Below are 20,394 nucleotides of genomic sequence, written 5' to 3'. Positions count from 1 at the left end.
ACCTAACCCCACTAACTGCATGTGTTTGGACTGGAGTTAATAATGACTAATGATTCAATAATATGAAACTCATAGCGGCTCGCATCAAATTGTGATTTTCTTATATCTCAACTTTTGGGCCTCATTCACTAATATTTGCGTAGCAACATTCCTACACTAGGCAAAAAATGAATTTGCACACGCGACTGGATTCACGCCATGTGTGCGCTGGCCGTTTTTTCTTCAGTGTCGCCATCACTAAACTTCTGTGTTCAGTGCGATGATGTTGAATATTCCTGATAAGTTCTGTCCCTTCTCATTTAATCAAACACCTTCTCAGTGACACTAAGAGCAATATATATTGTTTAACAAAATGTGAAAATATCTTTATCTTTGGTTAACCAAAGACCATCTTCCTGATTTGGAAACAGGCTCGATTTTTCATCAAGTGTCAACTTGGAGTTGACAGTTATTTAGTAGAACCGTTTTGGACGAAAACTAATGACATTTACTTCAGCTTCAGCTATTTTTTTGTATCTTATACTTGTTACATATTGTTATATTGCTAACTTAAGCTGGAGAACTGTAGCGATTTTTCCTGTTCTAAAATATTGTCAGCCTGTTAGGATTTAGCTTAGAGCTTTGCAGTGTCCTGAGCTCCACTTCAAAGGATCACAAGTCTTTATTCTTTTCTCAAACGCTTTACCAAAATTCTGAATTTAAATATAAAAATACATTTTAAAAATACATACAAAAAAAGCAAAAATATCTAATACAGTACTTCCATGTGAGTAAAAACAGATAAAATCATAAACTGGTTGACTACTTTTTAACTGGCTCTGCACCACTAATCTTCATCAGCTTGGACCATTATTATGCCAGCCATCCCACTCCACACTCCCCAGTTCATCCCATTAAAGTCCCTTAATTGTTTCCCTGACCTCTGTGTGGAACGACCCAATCAAATAGCCAATGTATCCTGAAATGAATGTCCATATTTGCATTGTTCACTTTTCATTAGGGTGTCATTAATTTAGTGGCTGGAGAAAGCAGGGATCTTATTCAAGGGGAAGGAGGTCAAAAGAAGACCTTTCACAATGAGAAGGTGGCCAACTCATTTTTATTCCACAGCTCTTCAAGAAATATTAGTTACAATTGATTAAGAAATCAAAACTCAGTATTTATACTCTCTATATATACACAAACCACATGTGCTTCAAATATAACAAACCAACACAGAATAAACTTGCTTCCAGTTTTGTATTACAGTTTCTCAGAAATCCTCAAATGTCTATGGACTGGTCAGAAAATATCTGGAATGAAATCAGACATAAATGTAACACCTTCACATTACACTAACTGAATGCTGCCACTGTATAATTCATGGTGAATTCACCCCGATTTAACTGTCTGCATTCCACCACAGTCAAAACCTTTCACGACCGACTCAGGGACTTGCCAGAGAAAACATCCAAACTGATCAAAGTAAATCCTTAAAATGAAAAATTCTTTGAACCCTTTTTGACTGTCAGAGAAAAAATTGGAAATATGTGCTGGGCTTTTATGGCAAACATGCAAACCCCAGTCTTTGTAATGCTGAGTGGCAGCTCCCTTAAAGGAGAGCAGGGTTTTTAATCAGAATAAATGCAAGAAGACACTGAGACTTGTTGTGTGAGGCATTAACATGGTCAGAGGATCGGCAGGGAAATTTGAAGCTCTTAGTGGAAATCCTAATTACAATGCCTGGACACAGACTGGAAGCAAATGAATATCAACCAAAGATAAGAAGCCAGGCAAAGTGCAGCAATACATGGTCAAACCAAAAGCTTTTGTCTGAATTGTCTTTTAGCAACTACTAAGCATTAAAGGCAATCCCAGAAATATGCTGTTTACTGCTGGAAATACCATATGGATCCGGATTTAGTAAAACATGAACAATCTGATGGTATTTGCTGTTATCTTTATTCCATCTCCATTGTTTGACTTGTATTCCGTCTACAGTGCAAGGCAGGTGAAAAGGTTAGATGGTGAGGAAGAAAGTGGCATTTCAAAATTAAAAGCTGTGCAGAAAGGAGCGATTTGTTTAACAGTGAAATTTACCCTTGGTGATTTTTAATTTTTGTTTTTAGGCAGAAACAAATGATAGATGTAATTATGAAGTGTCGTGGTACCATAGAAGTGAACATATAAGGACGTCTTACCATTCTGACACGTATGAAACATAAGTAAGTACTCGGGGACCAACAAAGTAAAAAATCTGCTCCATACTTAAATATCCCACCACCTGATATGGTAGTATCTCAGAAAAGGGCCTGGAGTACCCTGTTTTTAAAAACGATGATGACAATATCAGATTTGATGGGCATATGCTACTTTCCACTTGCTTCATTCAATTTCATCCCCAGTTGTGTGCTAGCACTGACATCAGAGGAGTGTGGTGGCCAGGTCAAACTGGCTATTATATCCCACAACTGCACTGTGATGTTATCTTACTTCTTATGACCTGAGCCACTGGATCCATCTCTCACATCCATCTTCCAAGGGCAGCCAGCCACAGAAGCAGTATTTTGCAAATGCCACCACAAGGTTCCCAAGCAACTCGTTTGCATTGTGACACTCAGACCTCTCTGGCACACACAATCCAGCAGCAGAGTCATCCTTTCTTTAGTATTAGATAGAATCTGTGAATGCTGACGCTTGCACATGCATCTGGGACTGGTGGACTTCCTTCCTTTTTGTTACCTAGTATTTAAATCTAAAACAAGACAAAGAAAAGATACCAAAACATGATAACATCCAAGTGGTCCTTAGATTGATAATTAGAAATGTTTAATGCTAAATTCTGCACCGTTCAAACAGCCTCATAGCTGAACAACTATGAACTGATCTTCTTGAAAGGTGTTATATAATTAAAAATTTACTCACCTACAGTGCCTCTATGTGCCACATGTGAATATTCTACCATATGCACATTAGCACTATATTTAAAGCAGCTGATAGGAATGTGAGTGCTGTATGTATTTGTTTATAAATCACACTAAATAAAAATAAATACCTAAAGATGAAACTTTATGAAAAATTGTATCAAAGTTAACAACATTAATAAAGAGGTGGACATAAATGAACGCTATGGTCACGCTAGTGGGAAAGTTCGGGTATCATCTGCATACATGGAAATGTATCCAGTGAAACCTGCTTCCCACATTTTAGATTTAGGTTAGAGCTTACTGGTCATGCAATTAGCTTGGCAAGCAAGGCTAGCTGTTGCAGGCAGGAGGAAGGACCCAAATGCAGGACTCGGTACACACGGGATGAGCTCAAAAAGGCAGCTTTATTTTGCTGTAAAACACTAAAATGCTACCAAACAAAACCCAACTCGGAAAACTTGAAACTACAGTGGGGCAAAAAAGTATTTAGTCAGCCACCGATTGTGCAAGTTCCCCCACTTAAATGATGACAGAGGTCAGTAATTTGCACCAGAGGTACACTTCAACTGTGAGAGACAGAATGTGAAAAAAAAAATCCATGAATTCACATGGTAGGATTTGTAAAGAATTTATTCGTAAATCAGGGTGGAAAATAAGTATTTGGTCACCTCAAACAAGGAAAATCTCTGGCTCTCACAGACCTGTAACGTCTTCTGTAAGAAGCTTTTCTGTCCCCCACTCGTTACCTGTATGAATGGCACCTGTTTGAACTCATCATCTGTATAAAAGACACCTGTCCACAGCCTCAAACAGTCAGACCCCAAACTCCGCCATGGCCAAGACCAAAGAGCTTTCGAAGGACACCAGGAAAAGTATTGTAGACCTGCACCAGACTGGGAAGAGTGAATCTACAATAGGCAAGCAGCTTGGTGTGAAAAAACCAACTGTGGGAGCAATCATCAGAAAATGGAAGACATACAAGACCACTGATAATCTCCCTCGATCTGGGGCTCCACGCAAGATCTCATCCCGTGGGGTCAAAATGATCATGAGAACGGTGAGCAAAGATCCCAGAACCACACGGGGGGACCTGGTGAATGACCTGCAGAGAGCTGGGACCAAAGTAACAAAGGTCACCATCAGTAACACACTACAACGGCAGGGAATCAAATCCCGCAGTGCCAGACGTGTTCCGCTGCTGAAGCCAGTGCATGTCCAGGCCCGTCTGAAGTTTGCCAGAGAGCACATGGATGATACAGCAGAGGATTGGGAGAATGTCATGTGGTCAGATGAAACCAAATCAGAACTTTTTGGTATAAACTCAACTCGTCGTGTTTGGAGGAAGGAGAATACTGAGTTGCATCCCAAGAACACCATACCTACTGTGAAGCATGGGGGTGGAAACATCATGCTATGGGGCTGTTTTTCTGCCAAGGGGACAGGACGACTGATCCGTGTTAAGGACAGAATGAATGGGGCCATGTATCGTGAGATTTTGAGCCAAAACCTCCTTCCATCAGTGAGAACTTTGAAGATGAAACGAGGCTGGGTCTTCCAACATGACAATGATCCAAAACACACCGCCCGGGCAACAAAGGAGTGGCTCCGTAAGAAGCATTTGAAAGTCCTGGAGTGGCCTAGCCAGTCTCCAGACCTCAACCCCATAGAAAATCTGTGGCGGGAGTTGAAAGTCCGTGTTGCTCGGCGACAGCCCCAAAACATCACTGCTCTCGAGAAGATCTGCATGGAGGAATGGGCCAAAATACCAGCTACTGTGTGTGCAAACCTGGTAAAGACCTATAGTAAACGTTTGACCTCTGTTATTGCCAACAAAGGTTATGTTACAAAGTATTGAGTTGTATTTTTGTTATTGACCAAATACTTATTTTCCACCCTGATTTACGAATAAATTCTTTACAAATCCTACCATGTGGATTCATGGATTTTTTTTTCCACATTCTGTCTCTCACAGTTGAAGTGTACCTCTGGTGCAAATTACTGACCTCTGTCATCATTTTAGGTGGGGGAACTTGCACAATCGGTGGCTGACTAAATACTATTTTGCCCCACTGTAAGACAAGGGAACAGGAAACTAGGAGTTACAAGGCAACATGGAGTATGGAAAAACCGCACAGCAAGACACTGAACAGAGGGAACACTGAGTACAGGGACAGGAGCGCCAGGAGACACGACTGACTGGGAACAAGACAAACACGAGGACAGAACGAACCCACACCAAACATGGAGGCACCAGAACAAAACAGAGCAAAGAAGGACTAGAGTTATAAAACAGAAACCAAAAAACTAGTAATCATAAACCATGAAGTCACAGATTAATAATAACAAAACAAATCCAAAACACTGGGTCACTGACCCAGGACCATGAAATAGCTGATATTGTTCTATATTATATGTTAATATAATATATTTTTTCTTATTGTTTAACAGAATATATTGAAACAAAATGATGAGCGCACTATTTAAAAATTCTGTGATAACATAGTCTGTACAGCAGAGCAACTATTCAAAATTTACAAGACTCTCGGCACCGTCTGCAGTACATGCAGCACAGTATGCATCACAGCTGGCAGAGGTCAGCAAATGTCTTAATGGTAGGTGCTAGCTTGTTTGTGAAATTCACTGCAGCAACTAATTAGTTAAATGTCCATGCAGCGGTCTCTTTTAAGAGTTCACAGTTTGAGCCATTTTTACATTTCATAGAATCTGATCAGTGACTACAGGCATTCTGTGGCCATTAGGAATAGTTAATTTTTTGTGCCTTTTGAGCCTTAAGATTGATTAATATCAAATATAACAAATGCATCATAAAGTACAATAGCTACTTCAGGAAGAGTAAATAGTAAGAGTGAAAAGAAAAGATAGCTATGGAAAGAAAAGCTAAATAAGAATATAAGTTTCTCTATTCGCTTCTTTTAAGAACACTTATGAAAAAGTATTCCCACAGTAGCTCCATGCTTGTCTTGAGTTTGTCACAACACACTGCAAAAATGCACATGTGTGCAATATTTGGGACGGTCCAATTTTCTAAATCCTATTTTCAAATCCGAATGCATCTTGTAATCTGTCATTTCCTGTCCTTATCTCCCCAGTATAGGTGGGAGCTTCTCTTGGAGCGCAAGACGAGGTTTTATGAGAGAAATCTGCAGCAGACGGCCTGTAAATACAAGATATGTTGAGACTTTTTAAATCCTGAAGTCTGATCCCTTCTTAAGAAGCCATTCCTCATCCAGCTCTCCTCTGCTGCAAGATGTCTTCATGCTGTATGTCAGTCTTTTTTATAACTGCCTTATTTTTTGCGGGCAGTGCTGCCACATCAAAGAGCGTTTTTTGTTGCTCCACAGATGATAATCACCCATTTACAATAAATGACTTGGTACTTTATTGCCAAACATGACGTTTCCACGTGCAGTGATGACATTTATGTCTGCATAGATGGTGTTTCCACCTACAGTGATACCTATTTCCCCCATGATGAGGACGCTTCTGGTCATTTGACATTTCTGCATTGTGTTCAAGTGACAAAGATTTTTATTGACACGTTTTAAATCAGGGTTGGTATAAAACTAATAGTTGAGTCAGATCATGATGTGTAACTGGATTGCCAGTGTTCTGCCTCCAGCACACTTTACCCAGACATAACCCTTTGCCAAAACTGAATGGGAGTTTTTCCAGAAGAATGTCTCTGAAATATCTTTTATTTCTGCTGCGTGTACATCTGGTCCTGATACTTCTTTCATTACTCTTATTCCAAGTGTGAAAAGCTTTACTGTAAAGCGTCTAGATATTTCAGAATGCACATTCCTTTTTTCATTTTTAATTAAAAAAAAGAATGCATGTCGCTTCAGAAAGCCACTTCACACTTTATTCAATTTAACAAAATTTACTGTGTTGCAGAATAGTTATAAATGAGACTGATTCAGACTGATGAAAAGGTGAAAAAAGTCAAATGTCTTATATAAAAATGGATTCAGAGCGTTTATAAAGGCTGTTTTTAGAAGAGGCAGTTTTTTGTTCTTGGGTAAAGCTTAATTTTTACTTCTGCAATAAATCTATGCAGAACCTACAACAGCACCTAAGCAAGTGGCTGATGATTTTGCTAGGTGTGCATGCATTGGTCTGCAGTTTTAATGCCAAAACACTGGTTGGGTTTTGGTCGCACTCTTTGAGGTGATTCATTCTCTACCAGCTGATTTGAAAAATAGTAGCAGAAGAGCAACTAGCTTGAAATGTGTAGGAGGAAACAACAGCACCAAACCGTTCAGTCAAAAGCTTTGCAGGCTGTGTTGAGGTAATGTGTAGTAACACTTCTAAAGAGCTGTATTTCAGACAGTTTACAGCATAGGCTTTTAGAAGGGTTTGTGGTTACAACATATCTGCAGAACAACTTTAATACAGAAATATAAAATCCTATTTAAGTATACAAGCTTTGCACATGTGGATTTGGGCAATATATCCAATTCTTCCAGGCATGTTCTCACCAGCTCTTTACATTAGTAATACTTAGAGTTCAATTTCTGTCTCATTCAAGGTTTCATTCAAGACTTTGGAGGCTCTGTTACAGTGATTGTTGGCTTCTTTTTCACCTCCTTTATTAAATCTTTAGATAGTTTTTCAGCTTCTTCCTGATCAATGTACATAAATACTGATAATTCTAGTACCTACGGGTACTTCATCTATTGTTTTATCCAGATTGATTCACATGTCTAGGAGGAGTTAGTGCAATTTAATCATTACAGTAAGAAATAATGAACTTAAATATAAAAGGTTTTACCTGTCAGTCCTAATCACCACTAAACGTGCTGTTCTTGCATCAAGTCAAACACAGTTCTTGGATGAATAAGGGTTAAAAGTAAATGAAAGCAAAATCCAATAGTGGTTGCAAAATAAACAACTAGCAACCCGCTCACAGCTTATAACAAAACAGACCATCCCCAAACTAGAAGTTAAATAAAAGAAAGAAGAAAAAAATGAAATCAATTTCTGTATCTGAAAATAGAACACCAAGTGTAGCAATTACTGGAATAATGTTCCTGGGATGCTCTGTTTCCACAGCAGTAATAACAAGTGACTATAAGGCAGCCTGTAATCCTCTTAGTGTGTATAAACATATTGTTTATACCTGCGTGAGATGAGGAATAAATAAACTTTTCCTCTTAGTTGCTTACCTACACTCATCCTCCTCAGCTTTTTCTTGTTCAATAAATGCTACTATTGCTACTGGTTTTTGTTTTTTTTTAACAAATATGGACAATAAACAGGAATAGTTTAAGATATTTTTAATTGTAAAAAACTGAATTCGATTGTAATCTAAAGGTTTAATGAAAACACCAGTGAGATGAGTGTGAATGGTGCCACATTCTCAACATTATAGGTTGAGAAGGAGGACTTTATGTGTGCAAATTAGAAATTGGTTCAGAACCACATTCACCTCAGGTTTACTGTCTTTTCCTAAAGCTCTTCTTTTTATTATCACTTGTCTGCATCACCAGTAAGAAGTTTCTGTTTTACATCAACCAAGGGTTCAAGCTAATAGCTGAACACCAGGTACTGAACTGAATTGGAACATCTGACCTTGGGAGAAAAAAAACATCTTGATGTGTTCTTTCAACAGCAGCTATCAGGTCTATTCATCTACCTCTGTTAATTAAAATTCATAAAAACAGACATGCCACCAAGGTCGACAAGAAACATTTGCAAATGTGAATAGTAAGAGAACAGCTCACCACCATCCCTGCCACTCACTCCACAAATGCTTCCCTTTAGAAACGTAAAGTTTCCCAACTCTGTTCACCTGCCAGCGGGATGTTTAGAGGACAAAGACCTTCCCGCTCCTCGGCTCAATTGTCTGTCACAAAGCACGTTCGAGCATGTGTGCGTATTACACCGCGGGCCGCCCTGAGGGTCCACCATCGCTAAATTAAACCTCTACTCCCCCTCTCTCTGCTCATGAAAAGGGGCCTCCTTCCAGGCAGCTGCCTGTTCTCACTGCAAACACTGCCTGTGAGCGTCAGCCATCCGGCCAGGGGAGCTTTCAAAACCACGGCTCCCCAAAGCCCAGTGCAATTGCCCTGTTATTGTCCACTCATCCACTGCTCACAGGGTGGAGGAGGTTGGGAGGGGCGGTCAAAAGAGCTGTGAGCACTCTACATCCAAGATATTGTAATTTGACGGCGAGCTTCGTATTAAATTCTGCTCTCACCCCAGTGGTGAAGGAAAGCATGTGTCAGATAACACAACCATCATGAATTTATCATCGGATTTAAACATTTTACGTTTGTCAAAAAGAGTTAGGAGAGCCACCTGCCGAAATATTTTCATTTATGTATATAAACCACTTTAAAAAGGACTCTCCTGTGGACCTTTATACTACTGTTTGTGCTGCAATGCATGTGCAACCCCCTTCCTTTTTTTACACATAAAAATCTATCCTTGAGGAATCCAATAATGGTACAACCAAAAAAGAAATCCATTTGAATTTTTTATGTTTCCTTCAGGTCTTTTGAAGAATGAAGGCCCTCCTGGAGGTCAAAGTTAATGTTATATTTGCAATTACATTACAGATGCAAAGAAGTTCTTCGTGGACCCTCTTTGGAGTCAGAGCATGTGCAATATTTTTCTAATTAAAGCATTTCCTTCATTTTTCTAAGAGAATGAATTTTGACCTCAGAAATTGCCGGTGAAAATTAATATTGTATGTATGTATCCTCACAGCTCTCATCACAGAAAAAGAAATCATTTAAATTTTCGTATTTTGTACCTTCTGAGGTTGATAGATGAAAGATAAATACACCCTGAAAAGGAAACGAGTGTAGGTGTAAGCCTTTCTTAAATGTTTAACACTGTTATTTCAGTAAAATGATCCCACTGGAGCAGAGATGTACAATATCTACTAGGCGCCGTCTTCTCGTTTTGCTTAACACTGGGTTGGTGGAGGCCTACTGTCCGCTGGAGTGTGGTGTAGAGCTGCTGGGTGTCAGGTAGAAAGAGAATATGAATGGCCCTCTCATATCAGTATCTGTGCTTCAGGACCAAAGCCAGGACATCTATGCTCCCAGCCTTTTGACCAGAACCTCATTAATCACACTCCACACATGACATAGAGTAATTACCCTCTGAGAAAGACACATTCAGACACACACACACGCTCACGCTCGCAGTATATAGCACGCTATGAGAGCACACGCCAAAGTATGCACAAAAAGGCAGAACAAACGACAGTGAGTTTGATGTACATGAACACATTTTTAACAGGTGTACTGTGGTTTGGAGACTGCAAACACGCCGCACATTCACAACACACACTCGGTAATTTCAAGGGTAGATACTGCTACACATAGAGGGGCGAGGGTTTTTTTGGAGGTGTTGGGCTGGGTCATAGATCCCTCCTGCCCAGGGAGGGAGTCAGTCTGTCTAGGCATGATGAAATCCTCCACCTGTCCTCATTCATCAAACCCACTACACATATTAATTATCACAAACCTTCAGACTTACAGCAGAGGACACACACACGCACGCAGACAAACACACACACACACACATTTCCCTCCCCAAACCGCTCCCTCCGACTTGCACCTCAGTTAAAATTCAACTGTGGTGGCGAGGAACTGATGCTGGGTGTAAGTGCCTGTGGCAGTACAAGTCAGCAGAGTATTTTCAGAGGACGACTAGATGTCAGTTATTGCTAGCAGGGTGTCGCAACCCAAACTTGACAGTGGAGGTGCAGTCATATCGATCACACCGGGGTGCCAAAGATTTCCTGTGTTTTGTCCATTTCCCTTCACGCTGACCAATTACTAGAAAACCCAACTGACTTGGCAGCTTCTTTATTGGAAAAATAGGCCTTTTCCACAGTGGGGACATTTCTAAGAAAACCAGACAGCCAAGGATCTGAGACAACTTTTGACATTTTGCAGTAGGAAAACCAAAGATGTGGCACTGATCATTTCACAGTGGATTCACACCAGGAGCAACATCAATGACTTCTCATGAAAGAATAACGCCTAAAACATTACGTGTGTAGAGAAAAGACACCTCATATGGTAAATCAGTAGGTTAATTACAAATTACAAGCACCAGTTACTCATTACTCCTTTATCTAGCTACTTCATTATTCAGAATTCATTTAGGTTTTAGTGAGTTTAACTACACATCTTAAAAAATATCATCACTGTATCTTGTCTTGTTGCAACACTGTTGCATCAGCAAAACTTGTCCCCTGACAGACAGGCACATAAAGACCTGTAACCACAACTGCTTTTTTTTGGACAGTAGGTGTACAATAGCCATAACGATACACACCCACTGCACTGTTGTACACAGCAAAATCTCCAGTGTTAATTCAACTCCTATAGTGTTAAAGTTAACACTTTTCCAGTGTTTATATAATTCTCACTGGTTTAGAGTTAAAGTAACACTTTGCAAAGTGTTATTATTTTAACTCCATTGTAGTGTTAAAAATATAACACCCATAGTGTTAAAATTTCACTCTGTATGGTGTGAAGTGTCTTCACTCAGAGTGTAACTACCTAACATTTATAGTGTTGTTTTAGGACACTGATAAGTGTTCACTTTTACACTGGCTTGGGTTAACTCTTTTCACTGAGGGTGTTACTACACAACAACTATGGTGTTATTTATGACACTTTTAAGTGTTTATTTTCACACTGGATTGTGTTGACTGTTTTCACTTAGAGTGTTATTCTGTAACTTTTACAGTGTTATTTTGGCACTTTAAAGTGACATATATGAGCTTTTAAATACTAGTCTGTATTAATTGTCTGAATACAAAAATGCATTAAAGTGCAATTACTGTATGACTACTGTGTTACATTCAGTGAAAGTCCTTGTTAAGTCCCTTTACAGGATAAAAGGAGAAAACATAAAATTGGTCACATAAGAATTTTAATAAATATTAAATTCCAAGCACCATACAGCATACGTTCACAACAAAAATAATGGCACAATGTACAGACCATCATCATCACCATAAGCACTTTGCAAATCAAAGGGCTTGTATATTTCAATACAGTCTGCTTTAACAACATCTTTTTCATCCGTTTCAAACACTTTATAAGCATGGCAATGTTCACTGAAATTTTCAACCACAAGCTTCTGAACTATGAAGTAGGTGTGACTATTGACCAAAACTATTGTTTTTATTCTGCAAAACACCGGCATCTCATGTTCAGAACCACAACAAATGACCAATCCTGTTCTGTACTCAGTCCCATTAATGTTAACCCAATTAGCAGAGAAAGCCTCTTCTGCAACAGCAGGCAAGCCTAGGGAGATCATTTCACTATTTTCCTCACTATCAACATCAAATGATTTCAAGGGCCCATACTCAACATGGCTTAAAGGACATGTCTCCCACTTGTATGCTATGGATGTTTGATGTTTTTTGGCAAGTGACACTGTGATGTTCTTAAAGTTCTTAAGGGTGTCTTTGAACACCCTATGTTTAGCCTCACCTCTCATGCTCCATACATGCAATAATGGCCCAATTTTTCTGATGCAAGTTGGGTAGTGCAACATAAAGTGGTGTTTGGGAATCATGTTCCTACCTGGATACAACAATTTGAACAAGTCATGATGTTCCATTGTTAAATGTTTTAGAAGCACAGTCATGCCATGTGTAACAGATGGAGAGAATATGATGTTAATTATTTGCAACAATAGCAATAGCATAGTCCAGTTCTGATTTCCTTCTGGCACAATATCACCAAAAATTAAAGGAATGTTTCTTATCAGACAAAGAGTCTGAATGGAGTTAAGACCTATACTATTACCACTACTGTCTAAGTTCACCCTTGTTGGACGATTTTTGCTCTCCAAGTAGCCATAGTCAAAAGCATAGATCCGTGACAAAAGAGCAGGTTTCGGCAGAAAATTGTCTGACAGATATTCCAACAGTAACTTTATCTCATATTGTGCTACCCCTTCGAGAATATCATGCATAATGTCCAAGGAAAAGTTCTGGCAAACATGAAAGAATTGAAGAGTGTTCAGTGTAGAATTCTTTCTTAAGCCAAACACATGTAGCTTTTGAGGATCAGATTGCAACTCACTGCAGTGCATTTCAAAAAGTTCTTTCCCTCGTAAGATGATCTTTGGATCATCCTCAGTATACACACTCTGTGCATCCTGTTTTGCAATTAAACACAAACGACAAAAGTAACGTCCACTGAAAGACTCAACAAAACCCAAAATTGAGTGCATCCCCAAGTTGTCCCCAGTTATCTGACATATAGTGCCATGGACCTTTTCAGATGAGAAGGGTAAATCAATGCCATGGCTCTCCAAAAGCTTTATGTCATCAATCAGAGGCTGTAAAATAGGATCAAAGCCGTATTTTTTCACATCTTCTGCATGAAACAATGCAACCAAATGAATGTTCATCAATGCAGAATTTAACTTTGGAGGCAGATTTCTGAGGACAAAATAGATTGCACCAACTTTGTGAACACCACGTTTGGAACCAAGTGGATTAGCAGTCTCAAAGTCATCATAATAAAGCTGAATTTGCAAAGAAGTCTGTGGTTTTGAAAACAATGGATGAGACTTATAGTAACTCCCATCACAAAAGTCTTCATATCTGTCTTCTTTTGATACACATGGTTTAGCAAGCAGCTCGCAAATATAAGAATTGCGACATATAAATTTGATTGTTTCCAAAATTGGAATGTACACAAAAGTGTCTTTTACTGGTACCTGGTCATAAGTGCCTGATTTTTTATTTAACCTTGTATCATAGCGTATTCCTAAAGTCTTTTCCACTGGATCCACAATTCCCCATTTTTCACGGAAATATGACTTTCTTTTAGCTTCAGTGTCGAACTTCTCAACTGGATTGTCAAAAGTCTCAAGACATTTTTCCACTGGAGATCTAACAGGATTTTCTGTTGGCACAACGTTCAGTACTTTATGTTTAAACTCACAGTGCAGTCCATCAGCAAAATCTTCCAAATCACAAACAAGTGATGACACAAAACTATTTGCCAAACCACTACCATTGAGTTTACCAATAATTTTAGTGCAAATTGCTTCAGAATTTTTTTTAATTCTTTGACCTGACCCATTGTTTTCAGAACACCCAACCTCTAGGCTCTGAGTAACACTTGTTCCTGCAACTGCTATGTCTGTATCTTGTAATCTGTCAAAATCAGCTTGAAATGACTCTGAGGGTTCTGCATCACCACTTTGACAACAATCTTCATCATGAACACTATTTAAATGTTTTTTTAAACCAGAATATGTAGTGAACTGACGGCTGCAACCATCTTGTGAACAAGCCAACTTAAATTTGGTGCTTGGATAAAAACTGTGACCTAGTCGCAAATGACTTATCAAAGCCTGACTGGTGCTATGCAGAGTTTGACAGATAAAACATTTAAACATGGTTCTCATTCAACATTTTGGCACGCAACTCACGAACACGTGGTGACTCATCTGTTGAGGTGGCATCAATGTTGAATATGGTGGTCTGCACAAAACTGTAGAGATGAACCAGTGACTCGTCGTAAGATAAGTTGAACACGTAGTGGGATTTGAAAAGTTCATCAAAAGCACTGAGTGAGCTGGTGGCTTGGCAGGGGATGAGCTGTTTGTCCACTGCGATGTAGAAGGTGTCAATGCTGTTCTGGGTTCGACCAACAGCGAGGATGTATGGTTGTTTACCATCTCTTGCTTGCAAGTGTTCATCAATGCTGCAGCATGACTAAAAACAAATGAGATATTGACATATAGGCCTAGCTTATACTTGCTGAGTATGAACCATTCATTCAGTTTGACATTATGTGCCTTGCTAACTTATTACAAAATACTAAGACACATACTTCATGGAGAGGAAAACTAAAAAGTGCAAAAACTGAAAAAGTGTTTTGTAGGATTTTAAAAAGTGAGACAACATATTTACCTTGTGAAAGTGCACCATTTTGTGTGCTGCATCAGTTGGACTTATTTTGGTTCTCCTCTTTCGTCCAGCTGTGGGTGGCAAAAGTTGAAGGAGTAGCAGCAGAGAGGCCATGTCACTGTCCCAGTCTGTGTATGGTTGAATTTATAAAACAATTTCAAAATGACAGGTAAAAATAAATATTATTAAAATCAAACAAGCATGGTGCGACGCCTACCATTTACATCACTCTCTGTTGGTTTCTCAGCAGCTTTTATCAAACAACACAGGTCAGTTGACTGAGTCAGCTGTTTGGCTTCTTTAATAACCTTTGGCTTGAATGACATGTCCCACTTCTCAAGCAACTTGGTGGCTGTTTCAGCACCAAACAGCAGCAGGAAGTCTTGATTGACCTGTTCATCATACACACAGGACATAAAGACAGTGCTCAACATTGTTTACATTGCAATGTGATTTTGACCAATATGGGATATAGCCTGACTGGGATGACCAATGATCACATCTTTTACTGTTGCCATCCACATCAGCAAAACAAAAAAAAAAGGATTAACAGTTGAAAATATCAAGTGATTTGACTTACTAGTCCTTTGACATCCAAAAAGCGTGGAAATGTTTTGAAGACATCTGCAGTTCTTTGTGGATCATGCACCAGATCCTGGCGATGTTGGAACGTCATTTTCATCTTCTGAAATACACTTGCTTCATCAGGAGAGTGAACAAGAAATGAGATGGCCTCCTTGCAGGCATCTCCATCAAGTTGCTGAGGCAATGTGGTTGCTAATCTTCTGCGCTTAGGCCCTTGTTCTTGATGCACTGGGACTTCCTTCACTGGCCGTTTGGTTGTAGACCTGGACATGGTTTTGAGGCGCCACGCTATATATCCAGTGCCTTTCACTCCGTCGTAGAAATGCTCCTGTCACATTTAAACATAGATGAAAAATAAACATCAAATGCGATCTTACAGACTTTGCAGATTCAGCAAAAAGAAACCCAAGGACTATTATCATGTAACAGGTGCAATACATGTTAAACAACATCCACAATTTCAATACAGTTTTATGACAATAGTTATTACGAAAGAGGAATTAAGATTTGTCTTTTAAATCATTTAGCTGATGTAATTATTCCATGATGAAAACTAAATAATGTGCTGTTTTACAATCACTGCATGACTTACATAGCCGTTTGGAGAAAATGGATCCTTCAATGAGGGAAAGAGTGTAATTATTCCAAGGGCATATTTCTCCTTTTGCTTACGGGAGGGAATTCTGCTATAGAGGAAATACAATTGACAATGTTAAATCAGAAGTATGTGTCTTTACTGCAGTATACATTACAAGAATATTCCATATGGCCCATCTTTACTTTTTTATTAGGTACTATTACTCTTACCCATGTCTCTCAGTCATATCACTTGCCAATATGTTAACAAGCTGCCGCCGGGTGCGGTGGCTCAGTGAATTTTCGGCATTGTATTCTTCAAGAATTTCCTCTCCACCAGGTTTCCTAGTCAAGGCATTTTTAACCATCTGCTCATATAAAAGGGAAAATAATAACAATAAAAACTTGTTTGTCAGTAAAGGTGAAAGTTTAGAGGAATGTCAACAAACCTGTGAAAGACATATCTAGCAAGAAGCACTAACTTCTACTAACATTTTTTCATACAGGGCAAGTTGGGAACCACCATGTTTTGAATTTCAATTTGTATAACAATCTACAGTATAAATGGTGTCAACTCAAAAATACAAAAGACATTTTCTGTTCTCAATTACCTCTTTTGCAGCCTCTGACACAGAAACATTTGGTGCAGAACTGTCTTTGCTGGATCTACTGCGGCCTGCAGGAATGCCCTTTTCCCTGAGGTCACTGTCACTTGATGAAAGTGATATAGTGTCCGTGAGGGAAGATAATGTATCCGAGGAGGATGGTGTGGAATGAGCTAAAGGACAAAAATCTTTGGGAGAGATGATTTGGTTAACTTTCTTTAGGCTACTCCACAATGCCATTAATAACACAATTTCAATGTTCATGTTCAGACAACATTCTATACAAATATGACCCAGCCCTGTCCACTGTCATGTATATTGCATGAAGACAGGTCAATGTCATCTGCATCAAGAGCAAAAGAACTTGGCTCTACATTGAGTGGGCTATACTCTGAAAATTTAAGTTATGATAACATTTACCTTCATCTGAAATCTTTTCACGTATTGTCAGGCATAGGTCTGGTTGGGCCTCCAGTAACTCCAGAAAAATGTCTTCTTCGACAGCTGTGTCAGTTTCATCGAAAATATCAAGGTCAGCAGCATCCGGAAGTCCAAACTTGGTTTTGGCTTTACAAAAAGATAAGCATAATGTCACCTAAAACGCCTGAAAAACTTTTTTAAAAACTAATTTTGACTTTTTTATTTAGCTAATATTTATTAACAGCTGTTTTACCTGTCTTTAAAATGGTTAAATTAGACAAGTCTGCAGCAACAATATAGGCCTAGGCCTACTGCTCTGTACTGTTTTTAATGTCACACATTAAAATAAAATGTGTTAACATTTAATTCGTTTTTTAAATAGATGAGATGCAAACATGATGAACTGATACATGTGCAACAAATTTTGTTCTGCCAGGTTATCTTACCTTCACTGATGAATTCTAGATAAGTGAATCCTGCGTGCAATTTAATGTACTTCTTTACATTGAGGTATTTCACTTTCAGCAACATGTCTTACAACAGCACCTGGTGGAGAGAAGGGGGCACAGAATATTTTTTACCATATATTTAAACCATAGCTTAAGTGGCAACAAATCCGGACAACTTTAAGAAAATATTAGGCTATACATTGTGTGATGATCTGTGAAGGGGTGACAGACCACTTCAACCTCAGGAACATAATTTGGCTTCCCCCTGCGCACTAAAATAGCTGAACTTGGGTACACAGAAATAGCATCCAATGAATTATCCACCCATCCACATGTTTATAAGACGACAACGGCGATCTTCTCGTCTGCACGCAGGCTAGATACTTAGTTCTGCTATGTTGCGAGTAAATCGCTGTAGCCTACTTGGGGAAAAGCATCTCTGTTTAAACCATGTCAGGATGATAATCCACATAAAATTTCCTGTTGAACGCACACCTGCCTTCATCACGCTTTCACTTATGACAACAAATATCCCTTATACTGTAAATTAATGAGTGCAAGTCTTACATTTATATCGGGAGTTTCTGACACATGCACAGCCGTCTGGCTAGTTGCTACTTTGTGGTGGTTGTTTTGTGACACGACATGCTAGGATTATCAGTGGAGGCGACGTCAACGACCCTCAGTCGTTATACCGCTTTGTCTTAAACACTGGATGGTAGCCTATTTCACTAAAACTGTAGAAAAGGGGAAAATGTTCCCTTAGATTAGGCCTACTACAACATAGGGCTGCTCGATTATGGCAAAAATGATAATCACGATTATTTTCACTGAAATTGAGATCTCGATTATTTGACGATATTTATTTAACAATAACAATGTATTGAATAATGACTTTAAAGATTGTCAAAAAATAATATAAAATAGTGTGCAAATACTGATAACAGTGCAAATGTTTGCAATATAAAAAATAAATGAAAAATGTAAACATCTATGTTTAGTGAACGTTGCAGTGTTGCTCTGTGGTGCAGCTACAACACTGTAGCAAAGTTTACACACTGTGTCTACTTGATCCACGTCTGACTCCGCGAACCCATAATGTTTCCACACCACTGAAGTTTTTTTTACCTCTCTTTTCAACCAACGGCAGTCACTCTCCTCTCCAAATAACTTCTGCTTAGCTTTCCGAGCTTCCCTCGGGTCCTCTTAATTGTTGTGACACGTGTTCGAAATGCAGAGCGGTGCGCTCGATTTGCCACACGGAGCAGCGCGAGAGTAAAGCACGAGGGAGGGGCTAATAATCGGCTCAGTCATTTTTAATGATCGTTGAAAGCCCAAATCGTAATCGTGATTAAAATTCGATTAATTGAGCAGCCCTACTACAACATGTATGATATATCCTAACCGTTAGCAAGCAACCCATGCACAAACGCAGCGCGCCTTGCTTGGTCACTAACATCTAACAGAATTCCATAACCCCCTGTCACTTCAAAGATTTGTAGGCTAGGCTACTGCTAAACTCGCTGGTAGCACGTGTAATTAGCCTATCTTGACGCTTTCCAAAACTTGACTTGAACGTCTCCATGTGATTGTTTAGTTCACTTTTAAATAGGATATTTCTGAGGCGAATGTTCGCTTCCCTTAAAAGCAGTGGGCTAAACGCATTTGTCTTAGCTGCCAGCTAGGCTACCACAAATTCAAATTTTAACATTACATTTAACATATCCAGAGGATAGCTAACTCCTCCCTCGTTTCATTTAATAAGCATTGAACACTGGAAAGCATTTCTCTTATGACATTAGAACTAACTAGAATTGAGAATTATATTAAGCACGCATTTATTTTCGCTGCAATATTAACTTGTTATAGAGGATAGTTTAGCTACCTAAGCTAACGAATCCCATCTCTTACCGCAGATGAATACACTCCACATTAGGAAAATATTGCATGCTTCTGATAAATAATGTTATAGGCTAGTTAGTTACAATATTTAATAATGATAAAATAACATAGGTCTTGTTGTATAGTTCTTACCTGAACAACCTCCTCGATCTTGACAGCAAACTTCTGGCGGACTCCTCATGCCCATGAGCGCGAAAAACCCGGATGTGGAAATCAACTCCAAATGAGTGTTATAGTATTGACTCTTTGAAATAACTCCGGCTACAGAGCTTTTTCAGCACCGTTAGTGTTACTGTAACTCTCAAACCAACACTTTTCAACTCGAAATTTTTAACACCAGTAATTTTAACTCACATCAACACTTCGGATTTTGCTGTGTAGTGATAGCTGAATTACATTTAGGAGTTTCAGTTTGCTACTCCTGGAATTGCTCATCCAAGTTCACTGACACACCAACAAAAAAAAGACCTTCTGGTCTATAGTCGTACAGCATTCGTTAACACAATAAGCAAGTGTTAGCACCCAGTTTGATTTAGGGATTGAAACAGGGCTGCAACAACCACATACAGGTCTCATTTAAAGCTTTACAATGATTCATTAATCTGTAGGACACGCCCATATTTTTTTCAAATCTATTTTCAGAACAAACATTACAAACAAACCAAAGAAGCAAATTGGTACCAGAAGTATTAACAAGCATTAAAAAGCAACCCATTTCCACCAGGAAAAAGCAAAGCTAAGTAAGGGTAAATACAGGACACACACACACACACACACACACACAACTTTAAATCAATGATACTGTTGCTCACTGGATAAGGAGATAAGAAGCTGTTTGCTAACACGCAGGTTCACCATATCTGCTGAAAAGGCTGTATTATGTCAGTGCATGGTGAAATATTACCAGCACTTCTTCAGAAAGCTCATGAAGGCATCTTTAATTAAAGTGCTTGCTTTCTCTGCCTTGGAAAACAAATCTCTCAAGCTGGATCCAAGAAATGTTTGTCAGATGTTGACTG

The 20,394-nt window shown here is 39.0% G+C and overlaps 2 protein-coding genes across 2 annotated transcripts in view; both read right to left on the bottom strand.

Moving 5' to 3' along the window:
* Nucleotides 1-20,394, bottom strand: part of dntt (deoxynucleotidyltransferase, terminal) — a 106,303-nt gene that overhangs the window by 17,408 nt on the left and 68,501 nt on the right. The gene's annotated exons all lie outside the window — the stretch shown is intronic.
* LOC143421821 (uncharacterized) lies at nucleotides 11,809-19,745 on the bottom strand. Its single transcript, XM_076891909.1, has 10 exons — nucleotides 19,508-19,745; nucleotides 17,471-17,570; nucleotides 17,025-17,171; nucleotides 16,611-16,792; nucleotides 16,231-16,367; nucleotides 16,016-16,109; nucleotides 15,419-15,751; nucleotides 15,056-15,230; nucleotides 14,842-14,966; nucleotides 11,809-14,643 (listed from the first exon to the last, which is right to left on the bottom strand). The coding sequence occupies exons 2-10, from the start codon at nucleotides 17,553-17,555 to the stop codon at nucleotides 14,317-14,319; spliced, it is 1,605 nt and encodes a 534-aa protein (XP_076748024.1). The 5' UTR covers nucleotides 17,556-17,570; nucleotides 19,508-19,745; the 3' UTR covers nucleotides 11,809-14,316.

This window comes from Maylandia zebra, linkage group LG13 (genome assembly GCF_041146795.1).
Source record: "Maylandia zebra isolate NMK-2024a linkage group LG13, Mzebra_GT3a, whole genome shotgun sequence".
In the NCBI taxonomy this organism is placed as follows: domain Eukaryota; kingdom Metazoa; phylum Chordata; class Actinopteri; order Cichliformes; family Cichlidae; genus Maylandia; species Maylandia zebra.
The sequence above is the reverse complement of the archived record's forward strand: the minus strand, read 5'-3'. Positions and strand labels throughout refer to the sequence as shown.